This window comes from Punica granatum, chromosome 5, assembly GCF_007655135.1.
Source record: "Punica granatum isolate Tunisia-2019 chromosome 5, ASM765513v2, whole genome shotgun sequence".
Classification (NCBI taxonomy): Eukaryota; Viridiplantae; Streptophyta; class Magnoliopsida; order Myrtales; family Lythraceae; genus Punica; species Punica granatum.
The window spans coordinates 10319746-10347355 of NC_045131.1; the positions used below are offsets into that span (position 1 = coordinate 10319746).

Here is a 27610-nt window from a genome sequence, read left to right on the forward strand (position 1 = left end):
GTTTAATTTAAGGATAAATGAAGTGTAATGGAGTTGTAATGGAGTTGAACTCCACCCCAAACGAGCTTTTCATTATGGAGGCCTTAAGTGAAACAAGAACAAGAGAATGAGGGGTGTATGATAGTAAAAGTATTTCGATGACCTTGTCAGCAATTAAAATTAACCGGAGCACCCGTTGCGAAATTATTTCCTTTTCGCGCAAACGTGACACACCGCCTGCAGGTGACCGGGACTTATATAGGCGGAAGCTCAGAAGAAGACACCCATATGATTGTGTTTCTCGGCATTCTCCAAACCGTCCGCTCCGCTCTCTACGGATAGATCGACGACGACGACGAAAGCCCTCCGTCTCTGCTCGGAATCCCCAGCTCCGCCCCCTCGGATCGGACTCCCGAGCTCCGGCATGCGAATCGCGTCATGTGTGGATCGCTAGTGTCGACTTGTCGCTTAAATGCGGAGTGATCGCGGGACGAACTGCTGCTGATTTCGTCACTCCGGTGGCCGGCTCTGTTCTGCCGCCATGTTCGAGGCTCACGTGAGTTCTCTCGATCAGTGCATTGTATTTCCTGAGTGTGATTGATGAGTTGATTCGTGATTGTTGCTGTGTTCGATTGGTTTTTTGCTTTTTTATGGAAAGTCCTGTATTCGTTTCCGCTCGTGTTGCGAGCCTTCAAGTGGCAGTCTTTGTCCGGCTCGCGAGACTGCTCAGCTGCTTCCGAGTGGTCAGTGTTTTATCGCCAGCAAAGCTCACTGAATGATCCTTTGCTGCTCTGTTTTCGTTTGTTACGGTGGCAATCGTCCTGCTCTTTTGCTGCTTCAGGATGGAGCTATACTGAGTGCTTGAAGAATATATGATCCTGGAACTTCTGAACCTCTTCACTGAGCGTATATGATAGCTTAGCTAAAAAGTTAGTGGCCAATGAACAGTGGGAGAGTTTTTTACTTGCTGCGCGATCAGGGTTTTGGTTTGTGCTTTGCTTAAATCCTCATCTGTTTGTATTATTTTAACTATTGAATCCATCCCTATAGTCCCATATCTAGTAATTCCCAGACTGTTTCTTCTGTATCGAGGATCGTTGGAATAAATGCTAATGAACGGGTTTCATTCTGGTGTCTGAAGATAATATTTCTAGCTTTTCATTTGTTCCCCGTTACTTGCATGGATAAGGCCTATGTTATAGAGTGTATAGCTTTGCCCATAGGGATCAATTTGTAGTTGCCCTTCTGAACAACCTGTTCTCGAAGGGTCGATACTTCTTTACCCATCTTTAGCTTCCACCATTCTTCTCTGAATCACAATAGAAGAATGCCTCGTTCATTATGATTTTCGTCCCAAACATAGACACAGGATTTCATTTTCTAGCTTGAACGAGATATGGATTTGAGTGGATGTTTGGAACTTTGTTTGTAATGGGAGTCAGTCGTTAAGTACTCTCTTTCTCTGTTCTGAGTGCTGCTTTATGTCCAAAAGGAGAAGTTGCACTGATATCCTGAACATCGTTTTGGTTGTAGGTTTTGCATTTGCTTCGGAAGTATCTGGGCGAATATGTCCATGGGCTTTCAGCAGAGGCCTTACGGATAAGTGTCTGGAAAGGTTTGTATATGATCTCGTTGATCTTACTGTGTGTGTGTGTGTGTGTTTATATATATATATGACGCTAGCATGCCCTGATGCCCCATGAAGGTCATTTACTTTTGGAAACATGTTAGTTAAAAAGTGCCAGCAGATGAGATTTGTCATTTGTTCTTCTAATAATTGTGCTGCAATTATCTCTAGGATACTCTACCTTGTTTTCCAATTAACTGTTGGAAGATTGAACTCCGACTGCTTCTTGCTCTTCGCAGGTGATGTTGTTCTCAAGGATTTGAAATTGAAGGCAGAGGCACTCAATTCGTTAAAGCTCCCTGTAACTGTAAAAGCTGGTTTTGTGGGTACTATAACGCTGAAGGTAGGTATTGTTGTGGGCTGCTGCGTTTATCTGATCCTCTACTTCTGAAAATACTTGTAGTTCGTTTTACGTGTCCTCCTCATTGCGCAGTCATCTGTCTGGTGAAATTTCCAAGTAATTAATTTCTAAAGTTTCAGTTTATGAGGAATACCTTTTCCTCCTACTTGATCACATTTTACTTTGAAGTTCCGCTGCTTTGCTGCCTTATTGAGGCATCTTCTGATTCAATTATACTAGGTGGTGGTGTTTGATAGCTCCAATTCATCTTTACACTCTCTAGCAGTAGGGAAGATATTATTATTCTTTTGCCACAAAATCATTCCATAGACATACTAGGATGGGGTTGTTCTTTAGTTAAACTTGGAGAGGAGACAAGTTAGCTTTCTCACTTATTTATGCAAAGTTTCTGGACAAAATATAAAAAACTGATCGAAACTGTCTCTTTGTAACTATAGTTTTGTTGTGTTTTCCAACTTCTCTATAAGAATTTGGAAGCAAGGAATTTCAAATTTACGCATGTAGTGCGTTGAATTTGAGGTGTCTTATTCACTTGTAACCTTTAGGCAAGTGCTTATGTACTAGAATGCATATACATGATTAAAAATCTAACTTATATGTCCCTCTTTCTTTTTTTTTTTTTGAACCATAGAAATAAGTCATTTTTCCCGTATATGTAAGATTTTACTTTTCTGATCCTTTCCATCAATTTCGCTTATTATTTAACCATAGGTTCCCTGGAAAAGTTTAGGAAAAGAGCCCGTAATTGTTCTCATAGACAGAGTGTTCGTGCTTGCCCATCCTGCTTCTGATTACCGGACTCTTAAGGTGCGTAAGCATCTTGCTTTATTCTACATGAGAACAACAGTTATTGGTCAATAGTTGTTTTTTATGATGATGATAATTGTTTACTGCAGGAGGAGGATAGGGAAAAGCTTCTGGAAGCCAAACTTCAGCAGATTGAGGTGTGTGATACTTATTTGTTCCTAGTTCCTACATTTTCTTTTTCCGCATGCACATTCATGTCTCATATCATTGTTGGTTACTCTAGTAAACTTCGTCATGAACATACCGATAAATTTACATATGCACAGGATTGCTTCAAAATATACATGGTTCCGTATGCATAGTCCCTCTGAGCATGCATATTGTATTAAGCATTATAGGCTGTATTTATCATTAATCTGGAGCTTGGTTTTTTTCAGGAAAAGGAAAAAGAAAATTGTCCAGATTGCATAGACTTCGACTTATACACATTGATTTTCAATTGGCATTTTATATGGAAAATACTTCATAGCGACAATTACAAAATTTATAATCCACAAGAAGAGCATAGTTGTATGCGATTGTATTTCTAGCTTCATTAATTAGTACGCAGGAAGCTGAATTGGCAACCATTGAAGCAATAGCAACTAACTTCCTTTCCTGTAATGCAGGAAGCTGAATCAGCAACCATTGAAGCAATAGCAAAGTCAAAACTTGGAACTGTATGTTCTTGTACATCTGATCTCTCAATTTTTGTAATGATTCTCTAAGTTCTTATCCATCTTTGTGTCTCTTTTTTTCTTGGGTGGTACTAACTGTTTGCTTGTTAAACCTGATATTCAAAACATTTCCAAATTCCAGGATAGCCATTTAAGTGTAAAATGCAGAAATATAGATTAAGAAATTGGGAGGTTTCTGCTGATGCTAGGACAGCCAGCAAATTGATCAATGAAGCTGCTTTTAAAAGTTTCCATGAATGAGGTTAATACCATGAATTTCAATTAAACTATTATTAATGGGGTGGGGTTTAATTGAACTAGTAAAAGCAAGAGGACATGGATACAAATGGAGAAACAAAAAGACTCATTCTCATGATTATTTTTTCAACATCTAATAAAATGCCATTTGACTAGCAATAGGAAAATGTCAATTTTTCCGCTCGGCCAGATTAAATTCATCTGAACAATACTAGTTCTAATAAGCTTGCTTATATTTTGATTTCACTTAAATTTCATATTTGTATAACAGCTTGCTTGTTTGTAGTAGGTTCCAGCTAATCCTTTTTGGCCCTTCCTTGCAGCCACCTCAAGGGAATTCATGGCTTGGTTCTCTTATTGCTACTATAATAGGAAATCTTAAGATATCTATCAGCAATGTACATATTAGATACGAAGATTGTGAAAGGTTGGTCTGTGTACTCTATTTTAACTCTATTTATTAAGTGCTGACTCATATTGTAATCACACGTGCGATTCTTTTCTTTGATTATTCAATCGTCAGTAATTTCATGTGTCATTGTTTGCTTCGTTTTCGTAGCATATCTCACTGAATTTATGAAAACTATACTTTTTACAGTAATCCAGGATATCCGTTTTCTGCGGGTGTTACCTTAGCCAAGCTTGCAGCTGTGACAATGGACGACCAAGAGAAGGAAACATTTGACGCTAGTGGTGCTTTGGATAAATTACGAAAGGTCAATTTCGTCTTCTACTTTTGCTAAGCTAATTTGGTCCATTTTCATTGGACAAGCTTATCATAGAGCTCATGTCCTCCAAGATATTAACCTTTATATAGGAGAATTTCAGCATGCTGTTTTATGAATATGAAATTCTAGAGAAGAAATATAAGGTCTCTATAATTAATGATATGTTATATTATTAAAAAAAAGACAAAAGGATAATGTAAGATATAATATCTGTTGCAGTCAAAAAAGCCAGGCTATCTTTTATATGTCACTACCATAGATATCCCTTTTTCCCCCCATAATCTTTTCTTTCTGTACTTTTGGCATTTTTTCCCTCATCTACAGTATGATGAGCTTGTATTCTTCATCAAACAGCATGTAAAACTGGATTTTCGTTTTATCTTTTAGCATGGTTACAGACCCATGACTTGCTTACTCTTCGACTTAAGGACTAGCCAAACCACTATGCTAATGGATGGGTCCTTTCTTGTAGTCTGTGCAACTGGAGAGACTTGCTATGTATCATGATTGCAATAGTCTTCCTTGGGCAATTGATAAAAGATGGGAAGATCTCAGCCCAAAGGAGTGGATTGAGGTTTGCTATAATTTCATTAGATACTCTTCTTCTCTCTGAAGTAGCGGTCATAGCTGATGTAAATGTTATTGACTCTTTCTCCCGGCTTTTTATGTAGGTTTTTGAAGATGGTATAAATGAACCAGTTACCTCCCGTGATACATTGTCTAAATGGGCTAGGGCTCGGAATTATTTGGTCTCACCAATAAATGGAGTTCTAAAATATCATCGTCTTGGAAAACAGGAAAGAAATGATCCTGAAACTCCATTTGAGAGGGCTTCTGTTTCAATAAGTGATGTCTCCTTGACATTAACAGAGGTACTTGCTTTCCCCGATTATTGTTTTCGATATTTTTTAATAAGCCACATGTTCAGAATCTGGAGGATTATCCTTCTTTACAGTCTGAGGAGAGGGAGAGAGCTTGTTCTAAAATTATTGATTCCTGATTGATGGGTTCCCCATGCTGTTCCTTGTCTCAGGCTCAATATCATGATTGGATAAAGCTCTTGGAAGTTGTTTCTAGGTACCGCATTTATGTTGAAGTTTTCCACTTGAGACCTATGGTGCCAGTGTCAGAGGGTCCTCATTTATGGTGGCGGTATGCAGCTCAGGCTAGCCTGCAGCAAAAGAAAATGTGGTATGAAAATCTAAAACAACCATGCATCTTGATTATTTATGTACATTTTTCCTTTATAATTAAGTTGTAGTACTAGAAGGGATCTCAAATTTGTGAGATTAGATATCTTTATATCATTTATATCGAGAAATTTGGTGCAAAAGTACCTCAGAAGTTCAAAATTACCTTTTTTACTGCTTTTCAGCTATAGATTCCCATGGGACCAGATTCAGCAACTTTGCCAGCTCCGTAGGCGATATGTACATTTATATGCTGGATTCCTGCAACAATCATTGGACGTGAAGAACTCAGATCTTAGAGAAATTGAAAGAGACCTTGATCCGAAAGTGATTATTTTATGGAGGTGAGCGATCACCTGGCACTTTCATTTTTAATATTCATGAAGTAAAAAGCTCAAGGGTGGTAGAAATTTTTGTTCAAAATTCATTATATATCTTACATTTCACTTTAGCAAGGGAATGCCACTCATAAGCAAGGGAAGAATGTACAAATCAACAAATATATATATGTTGGTAATTGAAAGAGCCATAATTCTTATCCCAAATATACATTCAGGATACTTGGGGAAATATTTTGAGATATCATTATATATATATATATATATATATATATATGTATGTATGTATGTAAAACTGAATATCGCCTTGGTGCTGAATCTATCATTAGGTTGCTTGCACATGCCAAGGTTGAGTCTGTTAGGTCAAAGGAAGTAGCAGAACAGAGAAGGCTGCAGAAAAGAAGTTGGTTCTCTTTTAGAAGGTATGCTGACACTTCTTGCTCCCTCTTTTGACGCTATGAACTATGTATATGTGAAGCTCTTTACTCTGTTAAGCTGCTGACATCTAATGGAAACCTTGAAATTTTGGTGACCATCAGGTCCCAAGTCACCCCTTTACTCTATGTCATGTATCGTTGCAGTTATTTCTAGGAGAATCCTTATCAAGAAATGATTTCTGGACTCGCTGGCATCTAACTGTGAAATAGCTGAAAGTCAGCAGGAATCATTTTGAAATAGTTTGACAAGTTGTATAATTTTTTGAAAATAGCTTATGCTTTTATTTTCAATAAGTGGTTTTGCCACACAAATCACACTTTTGCCATCACTGTTGCCCAACTGCAATAGGCTCACTGGTGGCCCGCCTGAGCCCCAGCAAGGTTGCGGTGTCCTGGACCAAGCCTTGGCCAAGACGCTGTTGTTTGACCCAAGCCTGGTGAGGATATGCGCTACTGGACCGAGCAGTAGCGAGGCTTCAAGGTAGCTGGCCAGAGCCCCAATTTGGTTGCCTGGCCCGAGCCCCACATGGCATGGCCAAGCATCCCAAGCCTGGTGGCCAGCTGTTCCCAGCTAGGGCGCTGGGCCTCAGCTTGAGCTCTGATGAGGTTGCCGGAGCTCAGGTCAGGCCTCGTGAGGTTTTCATGAACCAACTGAGCCCAGCGACTGTGTTGATGGCAGGCCTGAACCCCGATGAGGTCATCTGCCGCTGGTTTAGGCCCGGGGGATTCTTGTCAGCCAGGCCGTACATCGACTAGATCACTAGGAGGCTATTCCCCAAACACAGGATTATTATTCTTCCACTGAACTACAAAATACAAAAAATTTCAATAACTACAAAATACAAGACAATGAAATTTTTTCTGTATGAATGTCAAATGCTTTTTCCCTAGGAAACATTCTATGCAAAACAAATCGCTGACTATGTTAGCTGAATTATCAATTTCCCTAATGATTTGATTGTATGGTCCTGGTAGTATGTAGTCCTAGTTATCCAAATTTTCTTTCACTTCATGGACAATATTCTTCTACTTCATTTTCATGCCATGACCAAACCTTTTCCTTTCCATTTATTCATAAAGCTTTAATTAAAAGAAAATGTGAAAAGAGCTTAAAGACCAGTATTTCACGTGTCCTTTTTTAAAGTCAATTCTAGGACAATGGATTGTGATCTGCAGTTATTTCTTTTTAAGGAACACCATGTCAATGCTGCTATTTTTGGAGATTAAGCACAGTAATGTGCTTTGCATTTTCTATTGGAGCTTCACATCTGAACTCAATGGAGACATACATTATTTGCCTTGCATATTCAAAAGGTAATTATTGTATTTTGTTTTCAGGCAAAGTACGAATGTAGATACCTCAGGGGATGCTTCTGAAGGATCGCAGTTGACAGTGGGAAAGCTAACTAAGGAAGAGTGGCAGGCACTTAATAACTTACTTAGTTACCAGCAGGATGAGGAGTTGGCTTCACAACCTGTAAAGGACACCCAGAATATGATCCGCTTTCTGGTGACTGTGTCCATTGGGCAGGCTGCGGCAAGAATAATTAATAAACATGATGTTGAGATTGTATGTGGCAGATGCGAGCAACTTCATGTGTCAACAAAATTGAGACATGGGAGCACACAATGCGATGTGTCCCTGAAATTTTATGGCTTATCTGCACCTGAAGGTTCACTTGCACAGGTTTGCTATTATACTTTAGGGCCTTTTCTTTAAACCACGGGTTTAAATTTTCCCCCAGGATAATGTGTTTATGTCATAGGGTTATTCTTTTCTTACTCTGAATTGTTGAAATTAGTTTGGCCTTTCCCTAAAGAGATGGAAATAAACTTATCCTATAATTCATATTGTTTGTTTCTTTCTTTCTGACTAGTTCGTGGAAATAAACAGAAAACCTGCTTCAGCAGGCTGATTCCTTTAGTAAACCACGTAATCTAAATTATTACTGAGCCTCTATCTTCTGATGCGCTTATTGCTGTGTAATTCACTGCAGAGTGTTAGCAGTGAACAGAAGGTGAACGCATTAGTTGCTAGTTTTGTTAGCTCGCCAGCTGGGGAAAATGTAGACTGGAGGCTGTCAGCCACAATTTCTCCCTGCCATGTTACGGTAATTTCTTGATCTTTGTTGTAAGATGTCATCAATTGAATTGGTTTGTGTTTATATTTCTTTTCCATATGGTGGGGTTGGTGAGGAGGGTGGGCAGAGAACAGCATCGTCAGGAGTCTTCAAGTATCTGTCCGGCTGAAGCTTCTGCCCTTGATTTCGTGTTCCTGCTCACCAAACCATCTGATGACTTCACCACTAGATCTACGTTACTATGTTCAGCAACAAGCTAATTTATACAATTTCCCATTAAGTGAGTCGTTTGATCATAATCTTGCCAAATCAATTCAGCAGAGTTCATTAAGAGTTCTTAGTTCTTTATTCTGAATCTAAAGTACAACATTAAGGCTCATGCTGAACATGCTGTTGTCAGAGTCCATGATGTATGATGAAGAAACCCTATCGATAGTTGAATCAATGGCGCTAGAATCACCATCTTTCTTTAGAGTCACAGTGGCCTCCATCTTACATAAAGTCTGGCTTTAATATCATGAAGTCATGACCTAATTCGAACCAACTCTCTCTCATACCTCCCTTGGAGTTTGAGTGTCTTCTAGTCTGTTTCTTATAGTCCTATAATGACATTTCCACCGCATTTTCTCTATTATTGAGCGTGAAGTATTTGACTCAGTATCTTTCTTCAGGTTTTGATGGAAAGTTACAATCGATTCGTAGAATTTGTGAGGAGGAGCAACGCGGTTAGTCCTACTGTTGCCCTGGAAACTGCAGCTGCTCTGCAGGTAACCATGTTGAATAGTTATATAGATGCATGGCCTGATCTATAGAATTTTGTAACTAATAAGTTTATTTTATTCTGTACCAATTATTTTGTTAATAATTATCTGTTACGTGATATCCCATTAAACAGACAAAGATTGAGATGGTCACTCGTAGAGCGCAAGAGCAATTCCAGATGGTATTGGAAGAACAAAGCAGGTCCCCTCATTTTCGGAAGATCTTATCATTATTGACTTTGTTTTTGGGTGGAAAGCATGTACTTGATTTTGTTTCTGTTTTTTGCACTCCAGGTTTGCGCTTGACATTGATTTAGATGCTCCTAAAATTAGAGTGCCTATAAGAACATGTGGCTCTTCCAAATGTGAAAGCCATTTGCTTTTTGATTTGGGCAACTTCACTCTTCGGACAAAGGTAAGCCTATTTTGTGAGCTGGAAGTACTTTTGTTAGTCTGACATTGCCTAAAAGAGCTAGTATTGCAGGATAGCCAGTTGGAAGATCAGAGGCAGAACATATACTCCCGGTTTTATATTTCTGGAAGAGACATTGCTGCATGCTTTACAGAGTGTGGCTCCGATTGTCACAGTGGCGCCTTGGTTTTACCAGCTTCTAGCAATCAGCCTCCTGACTCTCCTTTGATTGAGAAAGCAGATGATTTCTGTTCTCTTATTGATAGGTGTGGCGTGGCAGTAATTGTTGACCAGGTGAATTGATATGCATAACATTTATATTCTTCTAATGATGCTAATCATGGAGAAGAGGTTAAGGCGATTATGTTCGTATGTAAGGTGTTCATAAGCTATTGCATCTTACTCCCCTGCAGATCAAGGTTCCTCACCCAAGTTACCCATCCGTGCGTATCTCCATCCAAGTGCCAAACCTTGGCATTCACTTCTCTCCATTACGTTATCACAGACTGATGGAGTTATTAAATATCTGGTATGGAACACTGGAAGTCCCTGGGCAGGCTGTGGAAGATTGTTTTCAAACAGAGCTTTCCCGCTGGACTACCGTAGATCTTGCTAGTGATGCTAGAATCTTGGTTTGGAGGGTGAGTCCGACCTGGGAAATAAAACTCTGAGATGCTTTTTCTTTCTATGCTGACCTTTTCCTAATTACTCTAATTCTTCAATTGTGTCTTAGGGTATTGGAAATTCAATGGCTAAATGGCAGCCTTGCTTTCTTGTATTATCCGGATTCTATCTTTATGTTTTAGAGTCTCATAAGTCTCAGAATTATCAGCGATGCTTGAGGTATTGTTTCCTTTTCAATTTTTGACCATAAAATAGCATGTTCAGATTTCAATTCTTGTCGTTCCCTTCCCTGCAGAGAGAGTTCTCAGGTAAAAGCTTTTACTGTGGTTAGGAAAACTCATAATTTACAGTGTATTGCCAATATTGTGCAGTATGGCTGGTCGGCAGATTCATGAGGTTCCTCCTGCAAATATTGGCGGTTCTCCATTTTGCATTGCTGTGAGTTTTAGGGGCATGGACATTCAAAAGGTAACCTGTCTTTAAGCAATGCTGTGGTGTAAAAAGTTTGTCTTGGGATCCTCTCTTCTTGTATTTTATCGGTCTTTTTAATCTATAAACATACAGTAACTCTACAGCTGATGTCAGGCTGCCACATCATGAAAATTAAAATCATCATCAAAATTGAAACAGTCATTTCTCACGCTGCCTCGACACCCTCTCGTGCTGCCAAATCAGCAACTTATATTTTATAGATTTTTAAGTTTATGATATAATTTCAATATATAATTTCCTACTAAAATAGAGCTTTCTGCTATTCATATATGCAGGAATTTTTTACACGATAACTTAAATAGTAGAGCAAATGCACCAACACTATGCATTGGCATGCGAAAATATGTTAAAAAGGAATATACCTGTTTTTGCTAGAAGATAAGAAATAATATATAAAAATGATAGACTTGACAAAAAAAAAAAGATTTGGCACAAAAAAATGTAACTAATGGTAATAAATTATTTTAAAAAAATTCAATGATATAAAAGAAGACATGGTGTCTGTGGAAAAGAGAGGCAAAAGGAAGAGAGAGAGAGAGAGAGAGAAAGGAGGGAGAAAGAAAAAGGTGGAGTAGTAGGTATTTTACCATCATGCCCTTAATCCAAAGGTGGATAATTCATAAACTTATAGTAATAGGGGTAAAAATGGAAACTGAAAGTGAGACGAAAAGGGTTCTTCAGTCTTATGGTATTATAGACAATCTATTACTGAATAGTTGCCTCATAAGTGGCCAAAAAAAATAGTTGCCTTATAGTCATAAGATTGTGAATATTTGATTGTGCAACTATATGATTTTAGGATCTAACTTCCCTAAGGAGGCTACTTAAAAGTGCAGAGACCAATCGGAGCGCGCCACGTCACTGCATGTTATTTGACAAGCTTATTATTTTTGAAAATAGTAAGTTACTAAATAATAAGAAACTTATTCTTTTATGAGATGGACCATTATTTTGTAAGAAACTTATTATTTTAAATATAATAATAAGACTCTTGTTAAATAACGAGTTCTCTTACTGAATAACTAGAATCTTGTCATTTTTCAGCCTCCTAACCTTACACACTCCCATGATTTTATTGTGCATATTATCTATTATTGTGCACTCTATACAGTTATACACGGAATATTTTGATAATTCATGTAAACTAGGTGAGTACCTGCGCATTGCGCGAATGACCCAATGTGGAATGCATTATCCAATCAAAATCTGCTATGCTATAGGTAAAAAAAAATGAATAAAGAAAAATTTTCAAGCAAACATTTGAAAATATTAAATAACTGAATGAAAATAAGTGATCATATGCATCACTCCTCCTAATATCTCTAAGCAAAAAATGAACTCATGATGCAAAACTTAGTGAAAAGATAATTTCCTAAACAAATTATGTTTTATAGGAAAAGAAGAAAATACTTAAACTTGTGGACAGGAGAAGAAATTGGAAAAATAAGCATAAAGGTATAACTGATGAAGCCTTAACGACCAAATTGATATAAGATGCAACATTGGTACTGGAGAAGCATGCTCAGTCTAAATATATATGTATGTGTGTGTGTGTGTATAAATGCTCGGAAACACCATGCCAATTATTTCTTAATAATTAAATATGGAATTTTCCATTCCCATCAAATATTCCATTTTTAATTGTACTTACGCAATATTTTACTATATATAAAGTCAAACGACATATATGTAAATTATTTGCTTGATAATTAAATAAGGAAACTTTCTATTCATTAAAATGTTTCACTGTAATTATACTTATGTATATCCTACTATATGTTGCGAAATGGAATCTATATGTATTTTGTTAAAAATATAAGATTTTAACTATATGTAACTAAAGATGTTATAGTCCTATTGAGAAATTTGATACATCAATTCTCAGTATAATATTTGCATTAAAAAACAAACGATGTGGGTTCGCGAGAGGGCCTATAAAGTGATGATGTGGGTTTGTGAGGTTACAGCTTTGTGAGGTGGTTGCTTGAGAGAGAGGCAAGAGTTTTTAAATATATATACACTAGGTGATAACCCGTGCAATGCGCAGGAAAGATTTTAATTTTTTAAGAATAAATAACTAACGATAAGTGATATTTAAAATTAAGTACAATATATGGATTAGTATCCAAATTAAGTAATTGTGGATTAATAATGTGTGACTTAAAAATTCAATTAATTAGTGGAGAATGACTGTTCTTCATCAAGTAGCAGAATTTTGATATTCTAAGTGGGTTTTTTTATAGCCTACACCGAAATCACACAATCAAAGATAAATATTTTAGGAAAGTAAAACAATTCAAAATTGATGAAAAGGGGCATATCAATTATCGAACCAGTTCGTTTGTCTATAGAAACTAATACAATTGAAGTTGAAAAATAATTTTTATATTGAAAAAATGAGGAATATTATGCTTTTATTTCAAATATAGGAAAATGCAAAATCTTAAATAATTATTTTAGGAAAGCAAATAACTGGAAAGGATAGTTATTGAAGGTACTTATTCAAAGAAATAATTATATTATTATTACCCAAAAAAATAATTATATTCTCTACGATAATGACCACAACTATATATTATATTATGATTATTTTTACTATGAATATTCTACTTGCACAATCAAGATTGCCGCCTTACAGAAACTACATCTCACATGGCAACCACAACAATTCCACAAAATAAAAAGCTCTCCAAACCGATGAATCAGCAGTGCCAACTCAAAACAATTGAAGGTGATCACAATAGGATAGAACCAAATCCTAATGCGGTGGAACGGCTGCATGAATAAATTTTAAATAAGTGAAATTGAACAATGAAAGATAGAGCTATTCTACCTTCAGTTAGTGAAATTGTCCATGAATATGTTATGAGCCTCATAGGAAATAAAGAAAAGATCTACCTTCAGGTCTGATTCTTGGTGGAAAACGATCAAGTATATACTAACTTATTCTAAAGTATTGCATTATAATTATACTAAAGTAATATTACTATATATATCTAAACGATGGGCTACTCATATTCCAGATACCCTTATTGAGAATATTTTTTGCTGTATATTCCACTTTCCCTAATTTCATTAGTATGCCCTTATGAAAAATATGTTCTATTGTATATTCTAATTTGCCTAATTATATTCCTTAATAAATATATAAAAAATTTCCTTTAGTATAAATGGTGATATGGCATCGCGAGAGAGCTTAGCTTAAGTTTTGGAACACGTGGTGGTGTGAGAGACTAGTTCGGGACTTTGTTATTATATATATATATATATATTGATATATTCATTGATGATACACACACGCATATACATAGTATGTAATATATTTGATGCCCATTATATTATCACGCATAGTATTTTCACAAAAAAAACATATATTATCACATATAGAGGGAGTTCCTTCCATGTGGAAAGGAATATGCATTATATATATGTATTTTCGGAAGATATACGTTCACATCAGGATTTTATGTGCTTATAGGAATTATAATTATTCAAACATTCTCTGAGATTTTAGAACAGTGAAAAGTCTTATCCATGCAACGCCGGTTTTCGCCTAGTGAATTATAAATTGAATCCAATGCTGAGGTATTTCTGCATTTGAGCCAACTCCACCACAAGATTTGCTGGATGGTTAATCTCAGGTTAATTTGCAGATGTCAGTAACTTGAAACCTTAATTTGGGACAATTTCTAGAAATGTCATTACCCAAAGGAACGAATAGGTGCAGTTCCAAGTGTACCAAAATTGTTCAATCTATAAGCATCATGAACAAGCTTGATCCCAGGGTTATATTAAATTAGAAGCCCTTCTGAGTCTTTCATTCCATGTAAACTCCAATCCCACATGGATAGGAAAAAGGTTTAGTGAGTTATTTATAAGGACCAATTTATGGGATTACTAGTAACTTGAGCTTAAGCTTTTGGGCTGGTAGTTGGGCTCTTGACAAGTTATTACTAGGCCAGTCTTGCAGATTGCGTCATGTTGTTACAGTTGTATCAGCGCCGTCCACCAGCCGAAAGTGTGGGAACTAAATGCGATGCGAACTAAGTGCTACACTCAATGGACTTTGATGGGAGGCAACTCTTGAACTGCAAGAGCCACCTCTAGAATCCTACCTGCCTAGTGAAGTGTCGTGGCTTTGGATAGAGTTGTTTGAGTAGCTCGACGGGTACGTCATGCCTTTGAGTGGGGATATTGTAACACCCCGATCCCACACGGATGGGAAAAGGGTTTAATGAGTTGTTTATAAGGACCAATATTACTAGTAAGTTGAGCTTAAGCTTTTGGAAGTGGACATCCTTTATTAGAGGCCGTCTGTTTATGTTGTTTGGTACTCATGAGTAATGTTGTCCACCTGAATTTCTGACCCTATTAGTAGTGGCTGAAAAATGTCATCTACATCACATGCTCTAATATTACTACCAAACGCAACCACAGAGGAATTAGGTTTTTTTTTTTGAACTAATTGATTCAGAAAATTACATATTAAGGTACTAAATACTCATGGTAATAAGTTACTATTTCAAGTCTAGTACGGGGTATGTTTTATTTCTGTATTTTATTTGTCTATTGCTACATATTTTGGTGATCTCTCTCTTATGATACAATATGTTGATTTCTCTTATGATATTGATAAAACCAATATTTCAGGCTCTAGAAACATCTAGTACTTGGGTATTAGAGTTCCGAGACGAGGATGAGAAATCTGCTTGGTTGAAGGGACTCGTACAAGCCACATATCAAGCTTCGGTAGAATACAAAATCATCCATCCATATTTATGTCTTTCAACTTTTATTGGCATATCTTGACCATTTCCCGTGGCCTTCGTCATAAATGTGTAGGCTCCTCCATCTGTTAATGTGCTTGGAGAAACCAATGAAGGGGTTTCCTTACTAAGTAGTACTCACACAAATTCTAGGACTGCTGATCTTGTCATTAGTGGTTCTTTGGTGGAAACAAAGCTCTTTATCTATGCTAAGGTAAGTCTTATCCATTTGTTTTTTGCCATGGCTGAAACTGCTTCATTTGATAGATTTGTCAATATGTTCTTGAAAATACCAAGAAGAAAATAATAAGTTGAGTGATTGGCATCCTTGTTTTAATTGACGAATGAGGGATTGAGAACTGACGGTATCAGGTTGAAATTTTGGCAGACTGGAGAAATTGGTGACAGGAATTCTGAAGAGGCACTGATTCTTGAACTTCTTGCTGATGGGGGGAAGGTTGCATTTCCTTTTTCACCTGTCACTTAGCTTTTCTGTTTTGTTTGTGAAATTGAGATTTCATGATTTGGAACCAATGAGATATTTTGTGCTTTATCCTGATTTAGATGTTGATCCCTTTCCATTTTGGAATTTATGAATCAGAAGTTTTCTCGGATTGACTTTCGTCATGCACTATAGTTATCCTGCATATTGTAATTTTCTCTGGGAACTAATTGAGTGTTATCCACGTTGTCAGAATTCTATATGCTTTTCAGTAATAGATAATCTTCATTCAAAAGCAAATTGCTTTTGCAACTTCATGGCGATGTCAGTATATAGCAATGTAACTTTGGATTTTTGAACAATTTGATTATGGGACTCATTTTTCTGGAAAATGCTTTAGTTATTAACTATCATTTTCTTCCAGGTGCATGTGATTTGTTGGGAAGGTGACCTTACAGTCAAGACTAAGCTTCATTCTTTGAAAATCAAGGATGAGCTTCAAGGTCGTTTTTCAGCAGGCTCAGAATACTTAGCGTATTCTGTGCAAAAGCATGAAAATTTACCAGTTTCACCTGGTGTAAATGACTCCGACAGCTCAGATATGTCGATTGACCAAGCAGAGGAAGATGATCTTTTCAGGGACGCACTTCCAGATTTCATGTCAATAGATAGTCCATCTTCAAGGATGGGAGACCTCAATGATTTTTCTGGAATTGATTCCCCATATGCTTCAACAAGTGAAAGGGACTATGGAAAAGGAAAAGGATTTTCTTCCGATATATTCTATGAGGCAGAGGATAGTGATACCTTGAGTTTTGTTTCTGTCAACTTCTCTACGAGGAGTTCAAATTCACCTGATTATGATGGTATAGATACGAAGGTGCGTAAACCAAGTGGGAGATCTTTAACTAAAGGATAGAATAAATAGTACTTGTATTAATTTGTCATACTGATCAAGACAAACAAATGTTTTTCAGATGACTGTTAGCATGTCCAAACTGGAATTCTTTTGCAACAGACCAACCGTTGTCGCTTTAATTGGGTTTGGTATGGATCTGAGCTCTGCAAGTGGAGGGGCAAGTGAGACAAACATTCAGAAAATATCAGAGAGTGAAGATCTGTTGGACAAAGAAAAAGTTGATGATAGCTGGCGTGTCAAAGGATTGTTAGGTTATGGCAAAGGGCGTGTCGTATTTAATTTACACATGGATGTGGCCAGTGTATGCCTGTTTCTCAATAAGGAGGATGGCTCTCAGCTTGCAATGCTTGTGCAAGAAAATTTCCTATTAGACATCAAGGTGACTAAATTTTAATATCTTTATCATTCATTGGCTTGTTTTATCATATCCAGGGGAATTCCTTGCTAAAATAACATTCAAAAACTTTTTTGCATGATGATAATGCTGCTCACGTGATAATGTTACTTGTAATTTACCATAATATGTGCACTTATTGGGCGTTTGATTCTACAATCTCGTGTAGGGGATTGTCATTAGTATCACAATCTCATATGGGAGATATATTCTGCAATCACTATTAGGAGTCCTAGTTTCCCTCTTAATTTTCTTCTCCTCTGATCTTTGCTAATTTGTTCAAGGTTTATCCAAGTTCTCTCTCCGTCGAAGGGACCTTAGGAAATTTTAGACTCAGCGATAAGTCGCTTGGAGCAGATAACTGTTGGAGCTGGCTTTGTGATATTCGTAATCCTGGTGTTGAATCCCTTATCAAGGTATAATATCTTCTTTGAATAGCAATATACGTGCTTCTGGTTTTCATTATTCCGTCCTTGATTAATTTTATTTTTGTCACACCTAACGTTAACATTCTTTTCCAGTTCAAATTTGATTCTTATAGTGCTGAAGATGATGACTACGAAGGATATGATTATAGCTTGCATGGTAGACTTTCAGCTGTTCGTATTGTCTTTCTTTACCGGTTTGTTCAGGAGGTGAGTACTATATGTGCCGGTAATTTCCTTTCCTGTACAGGTCATCTCCTTCCTGCTCTTACTAGTTTTAGTATGATTGGGCCTTTTATCCGATATAAAAACATATTCGGGTATTCTAACCCGTTGGATGTAGTCCAAGTGCAAGTCCAGCAAGTTTCATTGCATATTCTTCCTCAAATATTAGTTTCTCTTATTTCATAGATATATTTCCACTTGGAAGGTCGTATTAAGCATGAGAGGGCTGCTTCTGCAGGTAACTGTATATTTCATGGGGCTTGCCAGTCCACAGACTGAAGAGGCAATCAAACTGGTTGATAAAGTTGGAGGCTTTGAATGGTTAATCCAGAAATATGAGATTGACGGATCATCTGCAGTGAAGCTGGATCTTTCCCTGGACACTCCAATAATCATTGTGCCAAAGACTTCAGTTAGCAAAGAGTTAGTAGAGCTGTTATTCTTAAATTCTTCTTTCACTACCAGTATTAATTTATAGGTGCTAGTTACCCTATTCAGATTATGTTTATTGAATTTGATACATACATGAGACCCCCATTTGCGTAATTTTGACTGTTATTACTGTTCATGATTTTAGAAATTGTGGCACTTTTATTTTATGCCGGAATTTTTTATAAGCTACATTCTGTCTTATAATTCTCATATTAATCACTATTTGTAATTTGACAATTTTGCAGCTTCATTCAACTTGATGTGGGACAGCTTCAAGTCAGAAATGAATTGAGATGGCATGGGTGCCCTGAGAAGGATCCTTCGGCTGTCCATATAGATGTTCTTCATGCTGAGGTTAGAATGTAACCAAACTAACAGAATCCATATTCTCATGTTGCCATATCAGTACAAATACTCCTCTGTATTTTTTTGTTGATTTGTAGGAGTAGTCAAGCTTCTCATTCTCTCCTAAGTCCATAATATTATCTGAGAGCAGTTTATATAAAGGGTAACTACTAATTATTATGTGAACAGCATGATTAGTAAATGTGAAGTTCACCAGTATAGTATCCTAAGCTAAAAGAACGGTCTAGACACCCCAAGATGAGGCACAACTGTTGGGAAGGGGACACTGGATCCTGGCTATAAATTTCTTGATATTAATGTTTGGTTTTTTGAATTTGCTAGAGTTTGATATAGTATTCTGACGACAAATGATGATCCAAGTGAGTGTATATCCATGTCATGCTTTGAACTGAAATTCCTAGGCTTTAATTGCAGATTCTGGGGATAAACATGACGATTGGAATTGACGGTTGTATGGGCAAGCCGATGATAAGGAAAGGCCGAGGAGTTGATGTTTTTGTCCGAAGGAGTTTGAGGGATGTTTTCAGGAAGGTTCCTAATTTTTCTCTTGAAGTGAAGGTACTGTTTTTTGAAAATTGAATGCTTCTGTAGCAATTTGTTTTGTAGTTCTCTGGTTGGGATGTGATAATTTCTATGGAGCCAACTAACATCTCTTTTCTGAAATTCCATGGCCATTATGTGCTTGCGTTGATAAAGTATGTAAATGTGTCCAAGGAGGAACTCAGATGAGCAAGGTCCATTGTCAGCTATAACCACTGTTATATCAAGATTGACGTAGCTGCAAACTAGAATCCAAAGTTCATTGAACGCTATAGAGTTCAATGAAAGAAATCATTGTTGTTTATTCAAGTTACTAGGGAAATGCTTACTACTAGTTTCGTAGTTTCTGATTCCTGAAATCTTCATCATGATGAATGCTATGATTTCTGATTCCTGGAATATCAGTCATGATAAATGCTATGATTTTTTACTAATCCATTCACCAATCTCTTGAGCAGATTGGTTTGTTGCATGCTGTGATGTCAGATAAAGAATACAATGTTATTCGAGATTGCTTATACATGAATCTCTGTGAAGAGCCTAGGCTTCCTCCAAATTTTCGTGGCAGCTCATCTAGTTCTAAAGATACAATGCGGCTGCTGGCAGATAAAGTCAACCTGAATAGTCAAATGTTACTGTCACGCACAGTAACAATAGTAGCAGTTGAAGTGAGCTATGCTTTACTGGAGTTGTGTAATGGCGTTGATAAAGAGTCTCCTCTAGCACGCATTGCTGTGAGTATGCAAATATATATGCTTTTACTAACTCCTATTTTTAGTCACTGTTATACACTACAATCCCATCAACTGATGGGAATGCTGTGTCTTTGGATAAGAATCAGCATTTTAGGCTATAGCTTAGTAAATTCCTTGTGTATTGATTGGACATTCAATATGACTCTAGTTTGCTGCTGTTGTATCTCTCTTTGCAGCTGGAGCGTTTATGGGTATCATATCGGATGACTTCATTATCTGAGACAGACCTCTATATCACGATTCCCAGATTTTCTGTTCTTGATATTCGCCCTGAAACGAAGTCTGAAATGCGGCTGATGCTTGGATCGTCTTATGATTCGTCCAAACCGGCTTCCATGGAAGACTTTCCTTATTCATCAAATAGTTATAGCATTCGAAGGAGAAACTCTGAAGTTGGAGAGCTGGAGGTTCCAAGTCCTACAATGTTCCTGATGGATTATAGATATAGAACAACATCCCAATCATTTGTTGTGCGGATTCAGCAACCAAAAATTCTTGTTGTTCCGGATTTCCTTCTTGCTCTGGGTGAGTTTTTTGTGCCGGCTTTGGGAGCCATAACTGGGAGGGAAGAAACAATGGACCCTAAGAATGATCCTATTATGAAGAGGGAGAACATCATACTATCAGAACCAGTCTACAAACAACATGAAGATGTAGTGCGATTATCTCCAACCAGGCAGTTAGTGGCAGATGCTCTCGGAGTTGATGACTATACATATGATGGTTGTGGAAAGGTTATCTGCTTGAGTGGAAACCTAGATTTTAGGGAAAGTCACACTGGCAGATGTGAACCAATCATTATCATTGGTAGTGGTAAGAAGTTGCGGTTTGTCAATGTAAAATTCGAGGTACTATCTTGTTCCAGTTGCTTTTGGGTTTTGTTTCATGTTTAGCATATTGCATATAAATGAGAAATGGATCAACCTAGGGGATAGTGAGCATTTGAAAATTCTTTGTTGGGCAAGTGGCTATACTTGGACAATAGGGCAATCTATGTGAGTACATCTGATCAATTCATTAACTTTGCTTCAAAAGAATTAAGAATTTAGCTTGACTGATTTTAAATGTGGTTTGATATATTTGACTAGTCAGGAAGGGTTTAAGAGAGATTATCTACCAAAACAAATTCTTTTCAATGTCTTGACTGCTCTGGCTCTACACAAAGAGGAGTTTGCAGAAACCTGCTGCTTCCTTGGGTTCAGTCATTCCACCTAGCTAAGCCACATCCCTTGTATGTTTTTGAGGAAATATGTTAGCTGCCAAGAGAGAATTTTGCGAGTGTTGTTGGAGCTTGGTTAAGAAGTTTTCCTCCCTCGAATTTTGATTAATATGGAAAGAGAACAGTAGACACCTTTTAAGGCATGGAGCCTAAGCGAAACATTTTACTTGATGGATGATTTAGAGCTTTCAGCTTTTGGACCGATGGTTCCCTTTGATTAATAAACTTACTTATCTTTATTGCTCAAAAAGAGGGAAAAAGCTTCTGGACTAATGCTCGTTGGATTTGCAATGCAAATGATACTTTAAATTTGATCGACTCTTCTATGATGCTGATGATTTTCTTTCCCTTTTGTATATCTATTTGCCAATTGGTTCGCAGCCTCTTAGTGCCTTTTCAATAAATAGATATAAATCTTGATCGATCAAAAAACAGACTATTATATACTATTTTCCCAGTTGCTATGCCTTTTTAAGGTCCCACTTGCTTTGTCCTGTGCATTTACTATCGCAAGTACAAAAAGTTGGCATCCTATTATTTAGGAAAAAAGTAGTTTGATTATTTTATATTGCAGGTAATTAGATTAGATCCATTTATTTCCCATTCTCTTTGATTTCTAGTGATAAATGTCTCAAACTTATTTTGATATTTATTATATTTTCATCAGAATGGTCACCTTTTGAAGAACTGTACATACTTGAGTAATGACAGCAGCTACTCTGTGGCCTATGAAGATGGCGTGGACATTTCATCACTGGAAAGATCTGTAACTGATGATGAGAATAAAAATCTAGACCAGCAGGCAGAGCCATTGGACATCTTAAGTCCTAATTTGACATCTCAATATGATTCAAGTTCTACAGAGAGTTTCACCTTTGAAGGCCAGGTTGGAATCCTCTTCTAACAGGCAATTGCTTTAAGTTTATTTATTATCATTTTCTGCCTGGTTTGCAAATTGGTCAGTGTTGATTCTATTATAGGTGTTCAGGAACCCTGAAAACCCCAAGCCCCCACCACCACCCCACCCACAACCCCCCCCTTTCTTCTCCCTCTCTCTTTCTCCCCCCTCCTTTCCCTCTCCTCTCTCTCCCCTCCTCCTCTTCGTCCTCCTCTCCCCCCCCCTCGGCCCGGCCAGTCGAACAATCCCCATTGATGTAATTAAATGTGATACTGATTATTGGCTCGTTTCTAGCATGGCGTGGAGGAGCATCCTTCTCTCATGCATGTCTTGTAAATTTTCTTTGTAAAATTATCGTGATCTTTTCTCACTAGTGTTCATGCTATTTCTGACTGGGTTTATTTCCATGTGTAGCTTCTCTCTCCTGAGTTCACCTTCTACGACAGTACAAAATCTTCTCTTGATGATTCTTCCCAAGGTGAAAAGCTGCTACGTGCAAAAATGGATTTCAGCTTCATGTAAGCATAGATACAACTCTGTTACTCCTTTACCTCTTTGGCAAGTCAGAGATAAATTTCTTTAATAAGTTGGGTTGGATTTGATTTGTGAACTTGCTTTCATTACACGTCTTTTTATGTTTCTCCCTCCGACTCTTTGACCCAGTTTCTCTTGCCCTCTCTCCCCCCTCCACACTGCCAAACCCCAACCCTCCATCTCTTCCTTTCTCTGTCTTTTCCTCTTGGTTTCCCATGTCACGAAGCAGCGTCGTCTTAGAATGCTAATTGGAATCTGGCACATGAAAATTCCATGTGATAACCAGTCACTAACTAATTGTAAAGGTAGCTATTAGATGATTGAGATATGGATGGGAGCATGCATTATTTGAGTATTTGCTTCATATGCTGTCATAGACGCAACATATTAAATATATTGTGAGGCAGATGAAGGGTTTGGAGGGCTGAAAATAGATTCGACTTATGCTCTGATGCCTTGTAAACTGCGTACTGATTCGTTGACAAGTTCGAGCTTTTAGAAATGGAAGTACAATTGTCGTTTATAAATTAATGTTGAGAATATACCTGCTCTGTGGTTAATTCTCTCCAACGACTTGCTAGATCTACTTGATGTTAACCTTTCGGCATAATTAAACTTTGTCTATTATGGTTGTTACCCATACTTGGATTATGTGCTCTTTCAGAATGCTATTCGTCCTTCGATAAATCAATTGAGTCAGGACATTTTCTTGCATTTACCTTCTAGGTATGCTGCAAAAGAGAATGATACTTGGATTCGTGCACTGGTGAAAGATCTCATGATTGAGGCTGGTTCCGGTCTTATGGTTCTTGATCCAGTTGATCTATCAGGAGGATATACTTCTGTTCGGGAAAAGACAAGCATATCCCTTCTATCAACTGATATATGCATCCACCTTTCCTTGAGTGCATTGTCTCTAGTTATTAATCTTCTAAATCAGGTCTCTGTGGCTCTGCAATTTGGAAACACTATTCCTCTAGCTCCTTGTACCAACTTTGACCGAATATGGGTTTCTCCTGAAGGTATATATTCATTAGAAAGTATGACAGTGTTCATTTGATTTGCTTATAGAGTTCTGTTTATTGTAAAATATATTGTTTTCAGAATATACATTTTTCAATAGTTTATTGTACCTACAGTCTATATTGAAAATCATGCTGTTTGAGAAATAAACTTTCAAATATTTATCAGTCTGCAGATTTTTGTTTTTATCCACTTTTATCTGTGTCCATGTGCAGAAAATGGTCCAGGTTTTAACCTCACCTTTTGGAGACCTCAGGCTCCATCTAATTATGTTGTCTTGGGAGATTGCGTGACATCAAGGTAAAACTATATCAGTGACATTTTTCTTTTGTCAATAAAAGAGGATAGAGTTGAGTATCATTTTTTATTTAATTTCCATTAATATTGATTTATGCTAAAAATTATAACTTATAATATCCAAAAAGCACTGCAAAACCTTCGTCATGGTTTCCGGTCTTTTGTGTTTGTTTTACTATTACTTATGGATCGAGTGTCTTTTCAGGCCAATTCCACCATCACAGGCAGTAATGGCTGTGAGCAACACCTATGGACGTGTGAGAAAGCCTATTGGCTTTGATCTCATCGGGATGTTTTCCAACACGCAAGGATTTGAAGCAAATGAGATGCATGCTTCTGCTGATATTGGTAGCACCTGCTCTGTTTGGATGCCTGTTCCACCTCCAGGGTACAAAGCATTGGGATTTGTGGCATATTTGGGAGACCAGCCACCTCCAAATCACATTGTTTACTGCCTGCGTTCAGACCTTGTAACCTCAACAATGTACTCAGAATGCATATATACTGTTGCACCAAATCTGGTGTTCCCATCAGGATTTAGCATTTGGCGTTTGGACAATGTGGTCGGATCATTTTGCGCCAGTGCTTCCACCAATTGCCCTCCCAAAGACTACTGTCTCAACCTGAGTCATGTTATTCTATGGAGCTCCAGTCAGCATCATGTGTCTTCTAAAGAATCTGCACGTTGGGGTTCAGTGCCAGACCATCATGATGGAAGTCAGCAGACTATTGGGCAGACTACCAGTTCATCTGGTTGGGATGTGCTGAGATCGATCTCAAAGGCTACTAACTGTTACATGTCAACTCCTCACTTTGAGAGAATTTGGTGGGACAAAGGCAATGATGTTAGGAGACCAGTCTCCATTTGGCGGCCCGTGACACGTTCCGGTTATGCTGTGCTTGGTGATTGCATGACGGAAGGGTTAGAATCTTTATCTTGTGGCTTATTGACAACAAGAAGAAAATCTCTTGTGATTTCTTTCCTTGGAATCGCAGCATAAAATTCTTAGTTCCTGACTGGCTCAAAAACATTTCTTATGTTGCAGGGCTCTGCAATTTATTTGTCCTTAAATGATTCTTTTCGCTACTAACTTATTTTAAATTTTAAATTTTTCTTATCCAAGAACTAAATGATGAAAGATTGACAGTGAATTCTCGAAAGAAAGGCTTCCTTGACATAATCATTAGGAAGAGATGTTTACAAGCAATTTCCTATCAATTTTTTGGCTTGCAATGGGGCCAAGATATGGATACTGCCATGTACATTTTGCTATAGGAATGGTTGAAGTTCTTCAATTTTTCGACCAATAGTCATTAGAACTCGGACGTATTGACTCTTTGTCATCCCACCCGTATTCTATGTTTTTGTTTGTAAATCGTTTCCCCATGTCCTTTTTCTATACAGGATTGTGACCTCTTGCAATACAATGAATGCTTTATTGATATATAAAAAAAAAAGAACATGTTTGCTTTAATTCATTTACTTGTTGACAAAATTCCATTTTCCTTCTTTCTCAGGTTGGAACCGCCTGCTTTAGGCATCATCTTTAAGGCTGATAGTCCTGAAACTGCGGCAAAGCCTGTGCAGTTTACAAAAGTTGCTCAAATTGTGGGGAAAGGGTTTGATGAAATCTTCTTTTGGTATCCAGTTGCTCCTCCTGGCTATGTCACGTTGGGATGTGTTGTGTCTAGAGGAGAAGAGCCACCATCCTCTGATTTATTTTGCTGCCCCAGAATGGATCTTGTGAACCAAGCTAACATTTTTGAAGTGCCCATTTCAAGATCCTCAAGTTCTAGAGCTGCTCAGTGCTGGAGTATCTGGAGAGTTGAAAATCAGGTTATTGTGACAACAAACCAATGTCTAAGCCTGACATATAGAAACTTAATGTTTAATTATTTATTCTTTTTAATTGTTTTTCCACCCTTATTGGATCCTTTTTAAAGAGGGTGTTGGAAATAAATTGATGATTGCTTAACCTGATGACCTTATACACTTGCAGGCCTGCACTTTCCTTGCCCGATCTGATTTCAAAAAACCATCAAGCCGATTGGCTTACACAATCTGTGATTCTGTGAAGCCAAAGGCAAGGGAAAATGTTTCTGCTGAAGTGAGGTTGAGGCGATTCTCTCTCACTGTTCTAGATAGCTTATGTGGAATGGTAAGCATATCAGAAATGATTTGCTGTAATACCAACTTTGCATTTTTTCCTACCTAAAGTTACATTTGAAATCTTCAGATGACTCCATTGTTTGACACGACAATCACCAATATCAAGCTTGCAACACATGGTCGTCCAGATGCAATGAATGCTGTACTTATATCTTCTATCGCTGCATCGACCTTCAATACACAACAGGAAGCATGGGAACCACTTGTGGAGCCTTTTGATGGAATATTCAAGTAATGCTCTTGCCTTAGCTCTTTCTAGTTTCCTAAGTATATGCATGTGATTCCTGGAATTTGTCTTCTCAAGGTTGGAAACATATGCGACTAATGAACAAACATCAACTGTACCTGGCAAGAGAGTGCGTGTCTCTGCAACCAGTATTTTGAATATAAATTTGAGTGCTGCAAATCTTGAAACATTTGCGGACACTGCTGTTTCATGGAGAAGAGTAATGGAATTGGAAGAGAAAGCAGTGAAACTCCACCAGGTAATTTGGACTTTAACTGCGGGATATATTTTTATGCTTTGGAATCAAGTTGAAATAACTAAATGCGTGTATCTGCAGGAGGATAGCCAACATACTAAAAATGGAGAAGATCAAACTTTCTCTGCATTGGACGAAGATGATTTTCAGACTGTTGTAGTAGAAAATAAGCTTGGTTGTGATATGTATCTGAAGAAAGCTGATGAAAATATGGATTCAGTCGATTTACTCCATCATGACGATCATGCGCTTGTCTGGGTCCCACCTCCAAGATTTGCGGACAGGCTAAATGTAGCTGATGAATTCAGGGAAGCTCGCCATTATGTTGCCATTCAGATTCTTGAGGCCAAGGTCCATAGACAGGCTCCAATCAATCCAGCAAACAATTTCATTATCTATTTATCATTTCTAGCATCTTCTTCCAGAAAAATTGATAATTTATCTTTTCAGGGTCTTCCAATGGCATACAGTTCTATATTTAATTTTAGCATCTCCTGCATCTTCTATTGAGCAATAACTGGTTCATTTTTTCAGGGTCTTCCCACTGAGGATGATGGTAATAGCCACAATTTCTTCTGTGCTTTGCGCCTTCTTGTCAATAATCAGGCGACAGATCAACAGAAGTTGTTTCCTCAAAGTGCAAGGACAAGATGTGTTAAGCCAGTATATTCGAAGGATGAAGGGGTAGCAAAGTGGAATGAACTTTTTGTATTTGAAGTACCACGGAAGGTTTGATATTATCCCTATAACATCACCATTGGATGATCTTCTTTTGTCTCATTGAGTTATGATCTCTGATGTGGAGTCTCTTTAATTTATTTGTTGCAGGGTGCAGCTAAATTGGAAGTAGAGGTGACAAACCTAGCTGCAAAGGCTGGAAAAGGTACTGTTCTCCCTTCTGTAATTTGTTAGGAAATCAACTTTTTGATGGATGGGGAAACTAAACTTTGTTGTACAGATTTGAATAAACTT

General features: G+C 37.6%; 1 protein-coding gene across 1 annotated transcript in view; it reads left to right on the forward strand.

Moving 5' to 3' along the window:
- Positions 1-263: 263 nt before the first annotated feature.
- LOC116207677 overlaps positions 264-27610 on the forward strand; it is a 35317-nt gene continuing 7970 nt past the window's right edge. The window contains exons 1-46 of the mRNA XM_031540734.1: positions 264-535; positions 1513-1594; positions 1846-1949; positions 2679-2774; positions 2864-2911; positions 3383-3433; positions 4012-4115; positions 4287-4404; positions 4889-4990; positions 5088-5288; positions 5450-5607; positions 5792-5950; positions 6274-6366; positions 7720-8068; positions 8379-8492; positions 9134-9229; positions 9358-9425; positions 9518-9638; positions 9708-9929; positions 10049-10276; positions 10369-10478; positions 10631-10727; positions 15402-15500; positions 15594-15731; positions 15906-15974; positions 16384-16839; positions 16937-17257; positions 17557-17688; positions 17794-17907; positions 18161-18345; positions 18600-18708; positions 19135-19278; positions 19719-19994; positions 20192-20863; positions 21902-22120; positions 22547-22650; positions 23393-23688; positions 23905-23989; positions 24192-24908; positions 25505-25823; positions 25987-26145; positions 26224-26387; positions 26461-26641; positions 26720-26989; positions 27173-27367; positions 27467-27521. Coding sequence (XP_031396594.1) covers positions 521-535; positions 1513-1594; positions 1846-1949; positions 2679-2774; positions 2864-2911; positions 3383-3433; positions 4012-4115; positions 4287-4404; positions 4889-4990; positions 5088-5288; positions 5450-5607; positions 5792-5950; positions 6274-6366; positions 7720-8068; positions 8379-8492; positions 9134-9229; positions 9358-9425; positions 9518-9638; positions 9708-9929; positions 10049-10276; positions 10369-10478; positions 10631-10727; positions 15402-15500; positions 15594-15731; positions 15906-15974; positions 16384-16839; positions 16937-17257; positions 17557-17688; positions 17794-17907; positions 18161-18345; positions 18600-18708; positions 19135-19278; positions 19719-19994; positions 20192-20863; positions 21902-22120; positions 22547-22650; positions 23393-23688; positions 23905-23989; positions 24192-24908; positions 25505-25823; positions 25987-26145; positions 26224-26387; positions 26461-26641; positions 26720-26989; positions 27173-27367; positions 27467-27521 — 8215 coding nt within the window. The 5' untranslated portion in view covers positions 264-520. The remainder of the gene's footprint in view (positions 536-1512; positions 1595-1845; positions 1950-2678; positions 2775-2863; positions 2912-3382; positions 3434-4011; positions 4116-4286; positions 4405-4888; positions 4991-5087; positions 5289-5449; positions 5608-5791; positions 5951-6273; positions 6367-7719; positions 8069-8378; positions 8493-9133; positions 9230-9357; positions 9426-9517; positions 9639-9707; positions 9930-10048; positions 10277-10368; positions 10479-10630; positions 10728-15401; positions 15501-15593; positions 15732-15905; positions 15975-16383; positions 16840-16936; positions 17258-17556; positions 17689-17793; positions 17908-18160; positions 18346-18599; positions 18709-19134; positions 19279-19718; positions 19995-20191; positions 20864-21901; positions 22121-22546; positions 22651-23392; positions 23689-23904; positions 23990-24191; positions 24909-25504; positions 25824-25986; positions 26146-26223; positions 26388-26460; positions 26642-26719; positions 26990-27172; positions 27368-27466; positions 27522-27610) is intronic.